General features: G+C 32.0%; 1 protein-coding gene across 1 annotated transcript; it reads left to right on the forward strand.

The window, feature by feature from the left end:
• Window positions 1-272: 272 nt before the first annotated feature.
• LOC133190765 (vesicle transport through interaction with t-SNAREs homolog 1A-like) lies at window positions 273-17,977 on the forward strand. Its single transcript, XM_061326453.1, has 8 exons — window positions 273-423; window positions 1,106-1,164; window positions 1,933-2,043; window positions 7,703-7,777; window positions 8,126-8,210; window positions 12,470-12,540; window positions 13,083-13,144; window positions 15,926-17,977. The coding sequence occupies exons 1-8, from the start codon at window positions 330-332 to the stop codon at window positions 16,020-16,022; spliced, it is 654 nt and encodes a 217-aa protein (XP_061182437.1). The 5' UTR covers window positions 273-329; the 3' UTR covers window positions 16,023-17,977.
• Window positions 17,978-18,583: the final 606 nt, after the last annotated feature.

The following is an 18,583-nucleotide window of genomic DNA, read 5'->3' on the forward strand; positions in this document are numbered from 1 at the left end:
GCCTATGATCTGTAGACAACCCGCTAAATTTGTCCAAAAGATCCCCCTTCCCAGAATAAAGTCAATGTTTTCCCTTCACATTCAACGTTTGATGAACAATAAAGCTATGAGAGAAAAGAAATACAATCGAAATTTAAAATTGGTAAATATCTATACGTTTTATTTCTTAATTATGACACGATGGCATCGATTGTCATCAACAGTAGTACAAAACACGGACTACCTTGGTTGTTTACCGGAAGAAAAGATTGCACCGGAAGTGCTCATCTTTGACATCGGGATCGAAAACATTTCCGACAGTTCTGTTGTTTTTACGTCTTTTTTTCGTCATGGGTACCCTGATAGAGTCGTATGAACAACAGTATTCAAGCTTAACGGCAGATATCACATTTAACATAGGAAGAATATCCAATACACATGGAGGTAAAAAAAAAATTGTGTATATTTCGAATTTCCTCTGCTTCTGTAGGTCTATGGCATATATCTGATAGTCAAGTCAAGTCAAGTAAATTTTATTTATAGTCGGCATGTTTATACAGTATAACATAATAACATGAGCTATGATAGCTCTTTAACAGACTTATTCACTGGGATACTGTAATTTTACAAAACAGAAGGGCAGTTTTTACGCAAATTTATGAAAATTGTAAAATCTATTTACTTATTAAAGATTGGATAGATTTACCGATTGATCAAAGCTGATGAAGATGTCAATTTCAATTTTTCTATGTAGTCATTAAACTTATCAAGAGTGGAGTATAGACTGGCTTCCTAAAGATTTAATGTTATCTAATTTGAATCACTACAAGTCAAGTGTACTTAGAATCACAGGCCTCTGAATTTCTATCAGTAAGCCCTTATATGATTGATCAGAGTGATATTAATATACCCCCTCTATATATAAATGCATGTATTTATATATAGAGGGGGTATATATATCACTCTGATCAATCATATAACGGCTTATTGATAGAAATTCAGAGGCCTGTGTTAGAATTGATCATACCCACTTATTGTTCAACAGTTGAAATGGAAAACTAGCTCATACAATTATATATTATGTGAAAGATATATTATTTTATTAAATACATTTTATTTTGGATAGCTGAAAGACAGGTACATATCAGACAAGCAGAGAAGTTGTTTGATGAGGCCACAGAATTGGTGAGTGTAGATTCCTTCAACCTACCCTAAAAATGATAAACAGCCAAAATAATGGAAAGAAAATTCATATTTGAATACAGTACATCATTCCAGCACTGTTAGACTCTTTGATCACAGGAACAGGGTTAGGGCTAACCACTCACTCACATGCCGATTCAAGTAAAATTTGCTCTTTGTGATTAGATATTGATTGAAAACATGGTCGCGTTTAGAAAAAAAAAGAGTACAAGAGGAAAGGATTAAAGTAATTTTTACAGAAATATTGTAATACTAGTAATTGGCCATGGTTGTCAGACACTTAATTATGGAATGGTTTGTTTATGGTGTCAAATGCACGATCAAACTTTAATTTGTCACTGGTTGTATTTCATATAATTAATATTAAATTGCTTAAAAATGTAACAAGCATACCAGATCAAAGTTTTTAGAAAAAAGACTTTAGATGCCATCAACATACTAATTACTATATAAACAAAAATAAATATATAGTCAACAATTTATTAAAAAATCAAAGAACACTTTTATTTCTTTTTAATTGATAAATAATGTGGGCTCATGGATCATATTGTGGGCATTTTTTTTAAACTTCAAAAAGTTTGAGGTCACATGGCTTGTTAGCTAGGATTCAGTTGTTAACCACAACCCTGCAGGAGTATTTATGATTAATTTTCAAAGCTACTTGGAATTCATCAAAAGTCATCATTGATTTTTTTTTTAATATTAATACTTAATACTGCTGTTGTATGTAACAATTGCTCTATCTTACAGCTTGAGCAGATGGAACTTGAAGTTAAAGATTTACCTCTGAAAGACAGACAGAAATACAACACAAGAGTTAAAAGTTATAAAGCAGAACTCGCAAAATTACAAAAAGATAACGTACGTATCCTTACTTTTAAATGTAAACACATACTACTATTACAGTCAAACCTCATTATCTTGAACTGGATGTGACCAACAAAAAAATTTCAAGATAACTGTAGATTCAAGATATCATGGGTAAAATTCTTAAAGAATAAGGATTGAGACTTCCAAATCACTTCGACATTTCCAGTTGGTATTTAAGATATCAAAGTTCAGATAATGAATTTCAATTGTATTTATTAGGTTTGTTTCTGATGATTAACCCTATATATAATCACAATTGGGTTTGATTGACAATAGCTGCTTAAAAAAATATTCTGTAGCAAAAAAAATTCATTTGTTTTTGTGTGATATAAAAATATTTATCACTGTAAAATAGTGTTGTTAACAGAGAGTTATCTCTCTTGGCATAGATGACTTTTTTTCCTGTCCATTGCATGCCAGTATACTAAAGTTAAACATGCTTATAGTGAACAATTAGCTTATAAACTAGAAACTCATTGCGAGCAATGAGAGGTCTTCCGTCCGATTCTGAAAATAAAAACGAAAATTCAAGCTGAAAAAGTGATAAAAGAAATTCAGACACTCTGGAGATTTAACCCTGGTCGTCAGTGTGAAAATCCAACGTGCTAACCATTAACCATTCACTTTTTTGCATCACTTCCTGTCACCACCGGAAGTAACAGCGACACACGATTTTCATACAATGCAAATAAACTGATGACGGACTATCAGTCCTGAAAGTTTCAGACTTCAGTCGTCTATTGTTGCCGAGCAATTGTGAGAACGAATTCTACTTTTGAGGACAGGAAAACACGCGACCAGAAGTGAATTTTATAAAAAATCTCTTGCCTGTCTAGACATTTGCAGTATCTATGTATTAAAACATTTCAATTCTTTTTCTATAAGCGATATTTATGAGAAAGTTAAATATCAAAATAACGTATTTTATCTCCTAAAACCGGAAGTTGACGTTTTTGTTTCCTTAGGAGTCTAACATATTTCAAAACAGCGAAAGAGATGCAATAAGGTGATGCAAGTTTTAATTTAAACAAGAAAAGTTGAATTTTTTGATTTCTTTGATCACTTCCTGTGACGAACGGAAGTGACGGCTGACAGTTTAACCCAAATTATTTTGCCTACTCTTCAAGGTCTATTACTCATATAAGTTTATTGTCTTAATCTCTTACCGTTTCTGAGATCTCGCTCAGATATTTTCTCACTTTGAGGACAGAAAAACACGCGACCGGAAGTGAATTTTGCAAAGATATTTGACGTTACTCTAGACATTTGCAATCTGAATAACATATCTAAAAATCATTTCAAATACTTTACCTATAAAAGACATTTATGGGAAAGTAAAATACTTAAATTATGTAGTTTTTCTCTTATAACCGGAAGTTGTCGTTTTTGTTTCCGGTGGGACCAACATATTTCAAAACTGCGAAAGAGTTGCAATAATGTGATGCAAGATTTGATTAAAAATAGAAAAGTTGAAATTTTCGATTTCTTTGAACACTTCCGGTGACGACCGGAAGTACAGACGAAGAAAACCAAGGTAATTTCGAACATCTAAAAGTCATGGTCTATCATCTCTAACAAGTCTCCAGTTCATATCTTTAGCGGTTTCTTAGATCCTTCGAGGACAAAATTTCATTTTAAAATCAGGAAATTGTCCATAACTTGGCACTGGAACCGAATTTACCAAAAAATGGAATTTTATATAAAATTCATATAAAGACCTTTTATCCCTGAAAATTTCAAAGAAATTCATTGAATAGTTTTCGAGAAATCGCGTGCACAAAATTTTGTCTAAAAAAAAAAGAATAATAATAATAATAACTAGAAACTCATTGCGAGCAATGAGAGGTCTTCCGTCCGATTCTGAAAATAAAAACGAAAATTCAAGCTGAAAAAGTGATAAAAGAAATTCAGACACTCTGGAGATTTAACCCTGGTCGTCAGTGTGAAAATCCAACGTGCTAACCATTAACCATTCACTTTTTTGCATCACTTCCTGTCACCACCGGAAGTAACAGCGACACACGATTTTCATACAATGCAAATAAACTGATGACGGACTATCAGTCCTGAAAGTTTCAGACTTCAGTCGTCTATTGTTGCCGAGCAATTGTGAGAACAAATTCTACTTTTGAGGACAGGAAAACACGCGACCAGAAGTGAATTTTATAAAAAATCTCTTGCCTGTCTAGACATTTGCAGTATCTATGTATTAAAACATTTCAATTCTTTTTCTATAAGCGATATTTATGAGAAAGTTAAATATCAAAATAACGTATTTTATCTCCTAAAACCGGAAGTTGACGTTTTTGTTTCCTTAGGAGTCTAACATATTTCAAAACAGCGAAAGAGATGCAATAAGGTGATGCAAGTTTTAATTTAAACAAGAAAAGTTGAATTTTTTGATTTCTTTGATCACTTCCTGTGACGAACGGAAGTGACGGCTGACAGTTTAACCCAAATTATTTTGCCTACTCTTCAAGGTCTATTACTCATATAAGTTTATTGTCTTAATCTCTTACCGTTTCTGAGATCTCGCTCAGATATTTTCTCACTTTGAGGACAGAAAAACACGCGACCGGAAGTGAATTTTGCAAAGATATTTGACGTTACTCTAGACATTTGCAATCTGAATAACATATCTAAAAATCATTTCAAATACTTTACCTATAAAAGACATTTATGGGAAAGTAAAATACTTAAATTATGTAGTTTTTCTCTTATAACCGGAAGTTGTCGTTTTTGTTTCCGGTGGGACCAACATATTTCAAAACTGCGAAAGAGTTGCAATAATGTGATGCAAGATTTGATTAAAAATAGAAAAGTTGAAATTTTCGATTTCTTTGAACACTTCCGGTGACGACCGGAAGTACAGACGAAGAAAACCAAGGTAATTTCGAACATCTAAAAGTCATGGTCTATCATCTCTAACAAGTCTCCAGTTCATATCTTTAGCGGTTTCTTAGATCCTTCGAGGACAAAATTTCATTTTAAAATCAGGAAATTGTCCATAACTTGGCACTGGAACCGAATTTACCAAAAAATGGAATTTTATATAAAATTCATATAAAGACCTTTTATCCCTGAAAATTTCAAAGAAATTCATTGAATAGTTTTCGAGAAATCGCGTGCACAAAATTTTGTCTAAAAAAAAAAGAATAATAATAATAATAACTAGAAACTCATTGCGAGCAATGAGAGGTCTTCCGTCCGATTCTGAAAATAAAAACGAAAATTCAAGCTGAAAAAGTGATAAAAGAAATTCAGACACTCTGGAGATTTAACCCTGGTCGTCAGTGTGAAAATCCAACGTGCTAACCATTAACCATTCACTTTTTTGCATCACTTCCTGTCACCACCGGAAGTAACAGCGACACACGATTTTCATACAATGCAAATAAACTGATGACGGACTATCAGTCCTGAAAGTTTCAGACTTCAGTCGTCTATTGTTGCCGAGCAATTGTGAGAACAAATTCTACTTTTGAGGACAGGAAAACACGCGACCAGAAGTGAATTTTATAAAAAATCTCTTGCCTGTCTAGACATTTGCAGTATCTATGTATTAAAACATTTCAATTCTTTTTCTATAAGCGATATTTATGAGAAAGTTAAATATCAAAATAACGTATTTTATCTCCTAAAACCGGAAGTTGACGTTTTTGTTTCCGGAGGCGTCTAACATTTTTCAAAACAGCGAAAGAGATGCAATAAGGTGATGCAAGTTTTAATTTAAACAAGAAAAGTTGAATTTTTTGATTTCTTTGATCACTTCCTGTGACGAACGGAAGTGACGGCTGAAAGTTTAACCCAAAGGATTTTGCCTACTCTTCAAGATCTATTACTCATATAAGTTTATTGTCTTAATCTCTTACCGTTTCTGAGATCTCGCTCAGATATTTTCTCACTTTGAGGACAGAAAAAACACGCGACCGGAAGTGAATTTTGCAAAGATATTTGATGTTGCTCTAGACATTTGAAATCTGAATAACATATCTAAAAATCATTTCAAATACTTTACCTATAAAAGATATTTATTGGAAAGTAAAATACTTAAATTATGTAGTTTTTCTCTTATAACCGGAAGTTTTCGTTTTGGTTTCCGGTGGGACCAACATATTTCAAAACTGCAAAAGAGTTGCAATAATGTGATGCAAGATTTGATTAAAAAAAGAAAAGTTGAAATTTTCGATTTCTTTGAACACTTCCGGTGATGACCGGAAGTACTGACGACGAAAACCAAGGTAATTTCGAACATCTAGAAGTCATGGTCTATCATCTCTAACAAGTCTCCAGTTCATATCTTTAGCGGTTTCTTAGATCCTTCGAGGACAAAATTTCATTTTAAAATCAGGAAATTGTCCATAACTTGGCACTGGAACCGAATTTACCAAAAAACGGAATTTTATATGAAATTCATATAAAGACCTTTTATCCCTGAAAATTTCAAAGAAATTCATTGAATAGTTTTCGAGAAATGGCGTGCACAAAATTTTGTCTAAAAAAAAAGAATAATAATAATAATAAGAAACAATAGAATCACTATAAGGTCTTCCGTGGAGACGGAAGACCTTAATAAGAAACAATAGAATCACTATAAGGTCTTCCGTGGAGACGGAAGACCTTAATAATGAAGTAATTTTTATTCCATGTGACTTTAAAAAATATTGTAAACTTAATGGATATAACGAATTACGCTTATAGCGAAGTAAAATTGTACGTCCCGGGCACTTCGTTATAAGCTTGTTTTAATGTATAATTTTTTTACTGTAAAATAATGTCATTTCAGTCATTTGTTTCATATAAGAAGGATAGATTTAATGCATTTTTCCTGGCATTTTTTTTTTTTTTTTTTTTTTTTTTTTTTAATTGTTTTCATCATAATACATGTAATGCATTGCAAGAGAGCCCCATGCATGTCTATGGCATCACAACCAGAGGTTCTATATCATCTAAATCAGCTACAGTATTTATTTTAAAAGAAAAAAACCTTTTTTTGATGAAAATTAAGACATCTGTTATTGTAATTTTATTGAAAAATTATTATTACCGGGTACTTGATCATACAAATGTTGTGTAAGGTTATGCAGGGCTCTTGAGTCTCTATAATATTGGGGCCATTCAAAGGGCCCATTCCCAATTCAAGAAGGTACCTTTCTTCCCAGTTGAATGTGTTAATTTTCCCATTAGACTTTCCCCACCAAATTAAAGAAAATATAGTTGGATAACAATAAATTAACTTGCTACTCATATTACTCTGTATTACATAAATTAAATGTAGTTGACAAGGAACCCAATAAACATGATATATAATGAGTTTAATGTGTAATCCCAAAATTCCCCTATAGGTCATTAATTTTCCCAATTTTTATGGCTTCAGCCCCAGTCCCAAAAAGTGTTGTGAGAGCCCTGTTATGATTAATACTTGGTATAATTTTTACTAAAAGAAAAGAGGTCAAATTCAAGAAAAATTTATAACTGAAAGTTGTTAAAATATAAAACTTTGATGGAAAATTACACATTATTTAAGATGATGTAGTACACAGCAAGTAGAAGATAAGTAATGGTATGAAAATGATTTTCATTTATCCCATTTGAATTTTTTCCATTGGTTTTGCTTGCTTTATTAAAACTTTATTTGATAATTTAACAGAAACGAGCCAAAGTTGGGATAGACAGCAGTAGAGATGAGCTTCTGGGAGATGACACCCACGACTCTGAAGATCAGGTAATGTTGTTTTATCACTATACAAACTTAATGGAATATCTTTGGCTCAATCATATAGTCATGTACCAATGTACATGTATCTATTATTGAGGACTTAGACCACTCACCTGCTGAGTCACTTATTCCTGTCCATCATCATGCACTGTTCACCATTTAATTTGATGCTAGGTACCAAGTCAAAGATGGCAACTTGAACAGCTTATACATAAATGTACATGAAAAGGGTCTATGTGTACTCATGATTCTGTTTAAGCAGACTTGATTAGAAAACATGCATATAATCATAGACAAAGTCAAAATTGTATACAGTAGTTCAGTGGTTGAGATTTCTTCATTTCTTTAATTTAGAGACAGAGGCTCCTAGACAATACTGAGACATTAGACAGAACCTCCAGAAGACTGGACCATGGATACAAAATCACGTTAGAAACAGGTAATTTGTTTTCCTTAATTATATTAAAACTGGGGCACGGATAAGAAAATCTTTGATGCCATAATGATGAATTTGTTAATCTTCAGAAGAAATGGCCAGCATTTGTCTGTCCGTCTGTCTGTAGTCTGTCATATTTTGTTGTTGTTTGTAAACTTTTCACATTTTCAGCATCTTCTCCAAAAGCACTGGGACAATTTCAACCAAACTTGCCACAAAGCTTCATTCAGTAAAGGAGATTTAGATTCGTTCATGTATATTTGTTCAACACAATTTGACATATCCTATTTGAGATAATGAAGTTCACCTGTATATGAAAAAAAATGAATATTATTTTTTTTTCAAGAATACAGAATTATAATTATTCATATGTCCAAGCATCCCCAGGAATTGCAGATTCAAGTTTATTAAAATTATTGTTCCATGGGAGAGGGGGGATAGGATGGGGCCATAATATGTGGTCAAAATTGTTGTAAGAATATAAAAAAGAATCTTTTAAAAATTATCTTTTAAGAACAGTAGGGCCAAAGTGATTAGATGAGAAATGTGGTTTAGTTTAGGAATTGTTGATTGTCTAAGCACAATATTTTTTTACTTGCTGCCACAATTAACATTGATTTTAATGATGATCAAAGATTAAGTTGAATGATAAAACATTAATGGAATCTCTTGAAATAGGTTTTTCTCACTTTGTCTGCATGTGTATTTAGAATATGATATAATAATATAGAATAGAATATATAGAATATTTCCCATTGTGGTTATTTTTTAGCTCACCTGAGCCAAAGGCTCAAGTCTTCCTCTGTCTGTCATCTGATAACATTTTCGACTTCTTCCCAGGTCCAGTAGAACAGTTTCAACCAAACTTACCACAAGTCATTGCAGGATTAATTACATCAGTTATTTTGTTCATCAAGGAATGAATCTTATCAATGAATTGTACACTTTATGAAAGCTGAAGGCTTTATAATTTAATGAAGATAAATTATTCAAGATGTGTAATTAAACTTCATATGCCAATACACATTGATGTAAGCTATTTAACTGCATCAACATTTTTTACCTTGACCTTTCCTTTGACCTTGACTTCTCTTTTCTTTAATTAGTGTTAAGCTCAGTTAGGAAAAAAAAAACATTCAAGAATTTTTTAATCAAACTTCATATGCTAACACATATTAGTGAGAGCTAATCAACTGCTTCAAAAACTTTTGTCCTTGAATTTTCCTGTGACCTTGACTTCACTTTTCTTAAATTTGCATTTTGCTTAATTTTAAAGAAACCATTTAAGATATTTTTATGTAAGCTCATGCACTTATACATAATATGGTGAGAATTTATCATCTATATACATGTATCCAATTTCTTATATTTCAATTTCAATTTTAAAGATACTATTCAAGATACTAATTCTCATCAAACTTCATACACTAATACTATTATACCCTTGGCAAGGCATCCATGTCCTATGGACATATTTTAGTTTGATGAGTGACTGGGTTAAAGTTTTTGAAGTAGATCCATTGCCAGGTAACCATAAGCCCTATGGTGACTGAACTTGCATAGATGATACATCTAGGGATACACACTACCAAACTTGCTTCAGATGGTGCATCTTTCCTATGAGGAAGTCCATTCCTAAGTAACTATAAATTCTAGAAGTACTAAACATGTTTGAATGATGCATCCAGGGGTGCACGCTACTAGACTTGCTTCAGATGCTGGATATGATCTGGTTAATAGTTCAGGTCTCTTCCTAGATATTAGTTACTAAAAGCCTTTTGGTGCCTGAACTGGCATTGATGATGCATCTAATGATACTCACTACCAGGCTGCATCTGACCTACATTTCCAGATGAGTGAAAAAGATAAATCTATGAAGCAGGTTCATTTCAAAGTACTTGTCACGATAGCCTGGTAGTAAGGAGTTCGTTTCGTGATTGGGAGGCCTGGGTTCAATTCTCGTTCAATTCTGTTCTTTTTGTATATATATAGTCCCGTGTTAGAGTTCTTCAGAAAATATGATAACTGAAATATATAGTCAATTTGTAATATGAAGACCAAGTTAAACCACACAGATTTTGATATAACAGTTAGCTGCAGAACTGTAGCTCTCTGCTTGAGAAAATTCATACAGATCTGCTCTATCTGTCCAAATTTTCTCAAGCAGAGAGGTACAGTTCTGCTGCTATATAACAGTATACATGTACTATGATATCAAAAGATTGTAACCCATTCAAGATTTTTCTGGTGTAAGTTGGTTCAAATACACAAATCTGTATTTTTCACTGCTCACTCAATAGATTTCGGAGTCTATATATCCCATGCAACATCTTAAATTTAATTACTCTTGTCTGAGATAATTATGACAATTTTGCCAGGTACTGGTATAATTTGTATTTGTTTATAGCTAGATTTACTTGATATCATAAAATATTGAAATGTTGTGGATGTTTGTAAATACGCTATATTGTAGGCCATTTGGTACACTAAGTGTGCTATACCTCTGTGTACTTGACGATCTCTACCTTTTATGAAGTTAAATTTATCTACTGGTTTTTACTTTATGGAATATCCACCCTTGTGGTTGAAACCAGTTATAATTACATATAAGTGTGATGATATTTTCTGTACTCTTTCTCCATTCTACGACATAACAAATTCACTTGTATCGACCACCTATGTAGACTGCAAGTGTTTTACATCAAAATCAAACAGCTTTTTGAATTGAAAATATCTAAAGATATGGTTTAAAGAAAGTTATTTCATGTCATGCGGTGTAACTACAATTTGCGTCACAATCTTCAATCTCTGTAGATTTAAAGGGTGGGGAGACAATGGGTATGGGGGTTTGAGATACTGGTACACTCTGGTAATCATGGTATCACATTTCAGGAAGCTGTTTTTTATTTGAGCAGGATGGACCAATGAAAACAATATTTTGAAGTGATAAAAAATTTTATGTAACTGTTTGCTCCAGGTGATGCAAATTATTTGTTCTATCAAATTGATATACATTTAGTAAAAGAAGTTTGAAGAATTTTTTTTTAATAACTTTTTAAAATTATTTTAGGAGGTGTCATAGCCTTCTGTTGTGATCATAAAAAAGAATGCATTGATAACCTTTTAATGTAGTGGAAGAAAGTGATGATTAAAGACTAATGGAAGGTCACCATTTATAGGACCAATAACATTTGTTGTGACTTTGATTCAAGGTTATCTAACACTATCAGATTCATTAATTTCTTATGTGCCTATGTGTCACTTTAAAAGTTGACATTAACTAATTGGGCTTTTGCTAACTCGGGTTTCTTTTGTTGTGGTTTAGTAGCATTGCAGAACATGAAAACCTGATTAGCTGCTTATTGACTGAATTTTGTGAGAAAAAAATTCAGTTTCTTTTGACCTCAAATGAAATTTCATATTTCCATGTCATTAAACCTTATAAGGATTTACAATATGCAAGCCTCCTATATTTTAAGCAATATTTACTAAATTGACCCATCATTATTCATTTGAGGAATATTTGGGAGGGGGACTGCAATGAGCTATTATTGTTCCCCTGCTTTTGCCAAAGTGTAGGGACATTAAATCTCATTTGTCTGTCTGTCAGTCACAAAAAACCTTAACCTTTGTCATGACTTTTGAATGAGATAATGAGAGAAGATATTGCTTTTATATTTAACATGTGCATTACCTGTGACAAGACTTTTCTGTATGTATGATGATTTTTAACCTCATGATGTTGACCTGAAAGTATGACATATTTTTCAAAACTTTTGACCTTGGCCTAGCTTTTGCACCTGAAGAGACAGGGCTTTCATAATTTACATGTGCAATACCTGTGACATGATCATAATGATCATAAATGACCAGTTCAGTCATGCCAATATCAACCAAATAAATATCTGAACTCGACATTTACAAATGTATTTTAAGATGAAGCAACATAAGAATGATTTTAATTGTTTGGTGTACACACACATACACATATCAGTTGAACTTCAGTATCTCACACTGATATATCTCAAATACCATGGATATGTCAAGGTGATTTGGAAGTCCCAATCCCTTATTCTTGAAGTATTTTACCCTGGATATCTCGAATAATTGGATATCTTGAAGTTTTTCCTTGGTCCCATTGAGTTCAAGATAACGAGGTTTGACTGTATATTTCAAGTTTCATGTTTTCATGTCTTGCTCTAAGGCCGCCATGAAAACTGTGCATGATTAATTTCAGACTTTGTATTTTAATTTAATTACAGAACAGATAGGTGCCCAAATCATGGAAGATCTTCATAATCAAAGACAGACAATAAACAGGTCTCGGCACAGGGTGAGTACATATACAGTGTAATACAACTACTCGTAGTTCTTATGTGATAATTCAAACAGATCTACATTTTACATCAGTTAGAGCCCAGTCCAGACCATATTGATTCTTTATTCTTTCATTTTTACAGGCTGCAAGTAGCTTGTATAAACATTTATATGACAATTATACTGTTTTGGTTGAACTAGTGTCAAAAAACTTAAATGCAGAAATTGAGATCTGTGGAAGTTAAGACAATCAAGTTATTTTGGTACAACTGCTGTTAGAAGAGTAACTTGAAAATATACACCATCAGCCAGCTTTTTTGTTTAGGGGCATCGGTCAAGGTCAAACTACTAGAATGGTGATTGAATAGGTCAGTTACGGGATGCAATATAGTACATAATGTATCTCTTTTTCACCTTCAATGAAAATTTGCTACTTTATGGTAGTATCCCCCAGTAAACTGTAGTTTGTATTTCAACATATTAATGATTATAGTACATAGCTTATATGAAACATTTTCACCAGGTAAGCATTGTAGCCAAGTGACCTTTCTGTTGTAGATGGAAGAAATGAACACAAACCTTGGAAAAAGCTCTCGTGTTTTATCAGGAATGATGAAAAGGTAAGTCTCACAAGTCCTAATCAAATGAGCCATAACTGTATACGGGCATGGATTCAATCGAGGTGCTACTCAAGGCCACCCCTCTATAAACACCCCCCCCTCCCAAATCTGATATAGTTTTCACTGTTATACTTTGATGTAATCAAGGTAAAATAATATTATGTTATGTGTTAAAATAAGGTTCTCTAATTGCTGATTCTCAGGAGCTTTCCAGAGTCTTCAGGGAGAGTACACTGATCACTGAATAGAAATAGTTCAAATGATATAGTCTTACGTTCTCTGTTTAAGGATCCCTGGGACACAGATAGATTATTCTAACTAACTGATCATCAATTAGAATGAAATTTAAGTGTTTAATACTAGATTACTTAACAAGTTTTAGCTTTCCTAAAAAGCTTGTCTCACATGAGCAAATTAATTAATATAGGAGGATTCAAGAAAAGTTAAATTCAGCCTAATCAACATAAATTTGAGTTCAGAAATCATAGGCGTTGGAAGCAAATTGAAAAAAGCGGGGGGCTAAACTAACAAAAAAAGTTTTTAGCGCTAAGTCCCAAATTTTCAATGCCTGTATTATGTCTATCTTTGCTAAAAAAAAAAAAAGTCAGGGGTTAACCCTGAAAAAAGGTTACAACATAAAGATCTAAATAAAAATGGGAAGTTTGGATCATTATCAAAGTTATTAACATATGCATGTGTGGAGAGGGGGGTGGGGGGGAGAATCAACACCCCCCACTCCCCACCCACCCCTGCCCAATTTTCAGTTTTTAATTTTTATGGTAAAGGTTCATTCCTACTGTTTTGCAGAACTTTAATGATGCATTCAAGAATGACAAAATGTTATGTAACCTGTAATGTATGTGATAATGATATCAAGATAAATTTTATCTTAAAGTCCAATGTTCTGGTCTTGTTTGGGTGTTAAGCATGTCTCTATTAATCCTCAAACTCCCCATCTGATAGCTAGTATGAACTTCCAAACTCAAGTTATCACAAGCATTCTACTGAACAACTTGAACAACAAATCTTGACTAAATCTAATACTGTCTGTTGCCAAGACATCAGACAGCAATGCCATCTGAGTCATTGTAACCTTTATAGAAATTTATTGATAAAATTTTAGTGTTTACAAACACAGGTAATTGACGTCATGTATTTTTCTTATCAAAAGAAAATAGTTCCCTGTTATTTTTGCGTGACAAGAAAATTAAGTAACATCAAGCCAAGCCTATATTTAGAAAAGAGTCCCATTATACTAATGTGATGGTTTGTTTGATTTTTCATTCATTCCTAGGAACAAATTAATTTTATTTATTTCTAAGTCAGTTAGTTAAAGGAATCATGTAAATTATTTAGTAAATGTACACACAGAGTAAATAAATTTACAAAAATGCTGTTTTTGTTGTGTTGGCCATATACTTTATGGTGAACAGGAATTCAGGACAACAGCTCTCTGCTAGGAGACTTTGGGGTCATTAGTGCAATCTCTCCAAAACTTCTGTGAATATGTTGGTGAATGGTTTCAGCCTTTTTAGGTCAATGCTATGTAAAATTGTAATAATAATCCAAATACGATGTTACAAAAAAAAGAAGAATCAAAATGCTTTACAGGGCAGTGAGAAATTAAAAAATTTTAACTTGGAGGGCAGAAACCTTATACCAGGAAAGTAACTTTCTTGGGTGTATTTGGGAATTTTATTTGATTAAGATTAAAAATAGATGCATTTTCTAGATTTTTTTAGCCAGTTTTTAAAATTTATTCTGGCAAGAAATATACCAGTATGCAAGCTATTTTTAAGATTGTTATAAAATTTTGATGTACTACATTTTTGTCCCGTACTACCCAAACTCTGTCACCATAAGCGGAAAACACGCCAGGTTACTCTCTGAATTATTTTTTGATTTGTTTCTTGTTTGCTACACTTAGTAATGAACTTAAACATTGTTTTCAGGACTATTTTTTTTAAAAATCAGTTATTGGGCTTATACAAAACTACGTACTATAAAAAGAACGTGTATCACATCCGTGTATATAATATACCTCCAATGAACCCTAACTATGTCACCAGGGCCCTCTGCAATATGTCAAAGTATTAATTAGAAATTTTTTTCCAGTTTAGTTTTTTTTCTCCCTTCATCTTAATAAACTTGTAAACATATTAATCCTTTCACAAAGACCTTCATAAATATGACTGACATGTAAAAATGAGCATATTGACACAGGTTTTGGAGGTATTGATGGAATAGTGCATAAAGGAAAAGGTACTTACTGATTTCACATAAAACATGAAAGATACAATAGATTGCTTGTAATTGTTATTTATATTTGACGCATTCTTGAACTTGGACTGTAATAATTTCTTGGCATTTGATTGTAGATTTTCAGCATGTAAAAAATGACGTCACAATCACATTTGTTTACAAACAGCGTGGAGTGTCCCAAAAGTGAAAAAGTTAGGGTAGTGATGGAGTTAGGGGGTTTAGCAATATATAGTCAAGTTTGAGCTAAGATGTACAGTTTTATTTTTACAATTAATATTGCATAATAAGAAAAAACAAACTTTTGATATACATGAAATTAAACCGATTGCCTATGAAATTGGTGGCTGCTGATTTTGTAATTCTGCGTCATTTGAGCTACATTCTTTTCAGAGACTTCCTCTGCATGTAGTCAAGTACAGAAGTTTGCATCAGTGCTCAGTTTAAATGGATATGAAGATGGAAACTTGTTACTATCTTGTGTTTATAATTGTTTCATGTTTATACGTTTCCTTCTTGTAGAATTATACAAAATCGTCTCCTTCTTCTGGTGATCTGCGCTGTTCTTGTTGTGGTGGTTGTGTTGGCCATATATTTTATGGTGAAGAGGAAGTCATGACAACAACTCCCTGCTAGGAGACTTTGGGGTCATTAGTGCAATCTCTCCAAAACTTCAGTGAATATGTTTGTGAATGGGTTTTTTTTTAGTTCAGTGCCATGTACAATTGTAATAAAATCCAAATATAAAGTTTGAAAAAAAGAATCAAAATACTTTAAAAGGCAGTGAGAAATTAAAAAAAAATTAACTTGGAGGACAGAAACCTTAATTATACCAGGAAAGTAACTTTCTTGGGTATATTTGGGAATTTTATTTGATTAAGATTTAAAAATAGATGCATTTACTAGATTTTGTTAGCCAGTTTTTTAAATTTATTTTAAGAAATATACCAGTATGCAAACTACTTTTAAGATTGTTATAAAATTTTGATGTGTTACTACATATATATATACATTAAGTATCAAGAAGTTAAGTTTGAGCTAGGATGTACAGTTTTATTTTATCAATTAATATTGCATAATAAAAAAAATTTTAACTAAAAAAATTACCATTTTTGTGACATAATGGACCAAGACTTGAAGACGTGAAAAATAATAACTGCCGTCAGGGAGGGAAAAAAAATCATACATGCATGATCATGCTTAAGCACATAAACGTGAAAACACTTTACCCTGTAAATTTAAACAAGCTTTTCATTTTTTAATAGAACACATTTTGGATTTCCAGTTTTTTTTTATTTGGTGAAAAGTACTTCCTACAGATATCAGGATAGACCCATCTCTCAGATATATTATATAATCTTAAAACATTGGCGTGGATCGATTTCATGCATTCCTTTAGGCTTTGACAAGTTTTTTTTTAAATAAATAATGACAAGTTTTATACTACTATAGATAATTTGATACAAATATAATTTAGTATGATTAATTTCCATTTTTCACTGCGATTCACATTTTGTTCACCAAATTTTATTTTATTTACAAATAATTTTACTAGATAATAATAACAGGAAAATTAAATTCACATGAATAATATTAATAAGTAAATCAATGCCTATATTGTATAAAGTAAAGAATACATGGAATTTATCCCTTTAAGATAAATACAGTGTAACTGCAGACACATACATGTATTATCATTTTTGAAGGGGACAGCCAGGGAAAAAAAATGACAGTCTCATCATTTAGCTGATGCTAGACTTATTTTAAGAATGTAATGTGTACAAAACGTTTACTTGTATATGAATGTTTTGAGATGTCCCCTGACATTAAGAGAAGAACACACTGCTCTAGTCACAATGACTATTTCAATCATTTAATCTTGATTTTATGGTTATATATCTTTGAAGGTTAGGTTAATACATAAATGTCTGTAAATTGATGTAAACTTCATTTAAAGAGTTCACTAATTTATTTAGTATCCTGATCATGGTTTTCTGCTTTATTGATTATACAAACCACTGCTTTTTGTTGTTTCTATTTGTGGTTTGATTTCCATGAAATGTCAATCACAGGCACTCTCAGATATTGCAATTAGATGAAAAGCTTAAATATTTTTGAAACAATACAGTATTGTTAATCTTTATGTTCTGTAAGACTAGAAAGAAAAGACATTTATTGACTATAAAAATACAGAACTTTATATATTATGAATTCAGATATAGAGAATACTTGAAGATTATTTAAAATTTTTACATCTTTTTAGATGTACTGTAAACCATTTATTCATATCTGTTCAAAACTGGGAGTTTTTCATGTATCATTAAACAAGCAACTGTATTCCCTTTAATTTGAGTTTGAACCAGACCACTTAAATGAAACGGGTTTGAAATGTCTTGCACTACTTTGAGCAATTAGATTGCAAGCTGATATGGCTATTTTGATGTAATAGTTAAAAAATTATTCAGTAGGTTCTTATGAAATCTATTAAATATTTATTTTTATGATTTAATGTTTACATGTGTTAAATGTGATGTGATAATATGTGTCAAAATAAATGATATCATTTTTTTTTCATTATTTCTATTCTGTAGCAAAATCCAAGAATGCCCAAGACAATTTTTCCAGTTCTTCAGTTGACTATACCAGGTAGTACATGTTTATATATTTAGGAACACATTCACAAATTTGTCCCAGAGCTTATTTTGCCATTTTCAGATTGCTAGCATAGTAAGTTTGCGATATCAAATGCAGAAAATTCTGCAAAGTGAACCATTCTGAAATTGTAAGTAGGATCTTTGTTTTATATTTTTTTCCAGCAATTTTATTTGACAGTTTGTAGTGTATGATTTATTAGCAAAAAATACCCCCAAAAAAACAACATTAGTTCCAACCTACACCTATCAAATTCATGACAAACTATATGCGCATTGTATTGTGCTAGGTTTGGTTTGGTAGTTTAAAATACTAGTATAAAAGCTTTTAACAAAAGTTTTAAAAAGCGTCTAAAGATGTTGGTCAGTCGTACTTCTATTAGATTTTTGGAAAGTTTACTAGTATCTGGAAACCAGTTAATAACTGAGTTACTGGGCGGATTCATAATTTCCTGTGGAAAGGGGGCAAGATAGGGGAATATTTTGGGACCACCCTTCTCTTGGTTATCGAGAACATTGTATCCTCTAT

This window comes from Saccostrea echinata, unplaced genomic scaffold (genome assembly GCF_033153115.1).
Source record: "Saccostrea echinata isolate AGI-Se365-2 ecotype Australia unplaced genomic scaffold, CSIRO_AGI_Sech_v1 ptg000022l, whole genome shotgun sequence".
Lineage (NCBI taxonomy): Eukaryota > Metazoa > Mollusca > Bivalvia > Ostreida > Ostreidae > Saccostrea > Saccostrea echinata.

Bases quoted from the DNA above. Each gene is read 5' to 3' on its own strand.
- LOC133190765 (XM_061326453.1), top strand. From the start codon at position 330: ATGGGTACCCTGATAGAGTCGTATGAACAACAGTATTCAAGCTTAACG. The intron at 424-1,105 runs GTAAAAAAAAAA...TATTTTGGATAG, and splicing joins AATATCCAATACACATGGAG to CTGAAAGACAGGTACATATC. The intron at 2,044-7,702 runs GTACGTATCCTT...ATAATTTAACAG, and splicing joins CAAAATTACAAAAAGATAAC to AAACGAGCCAAAGTTGGGAT.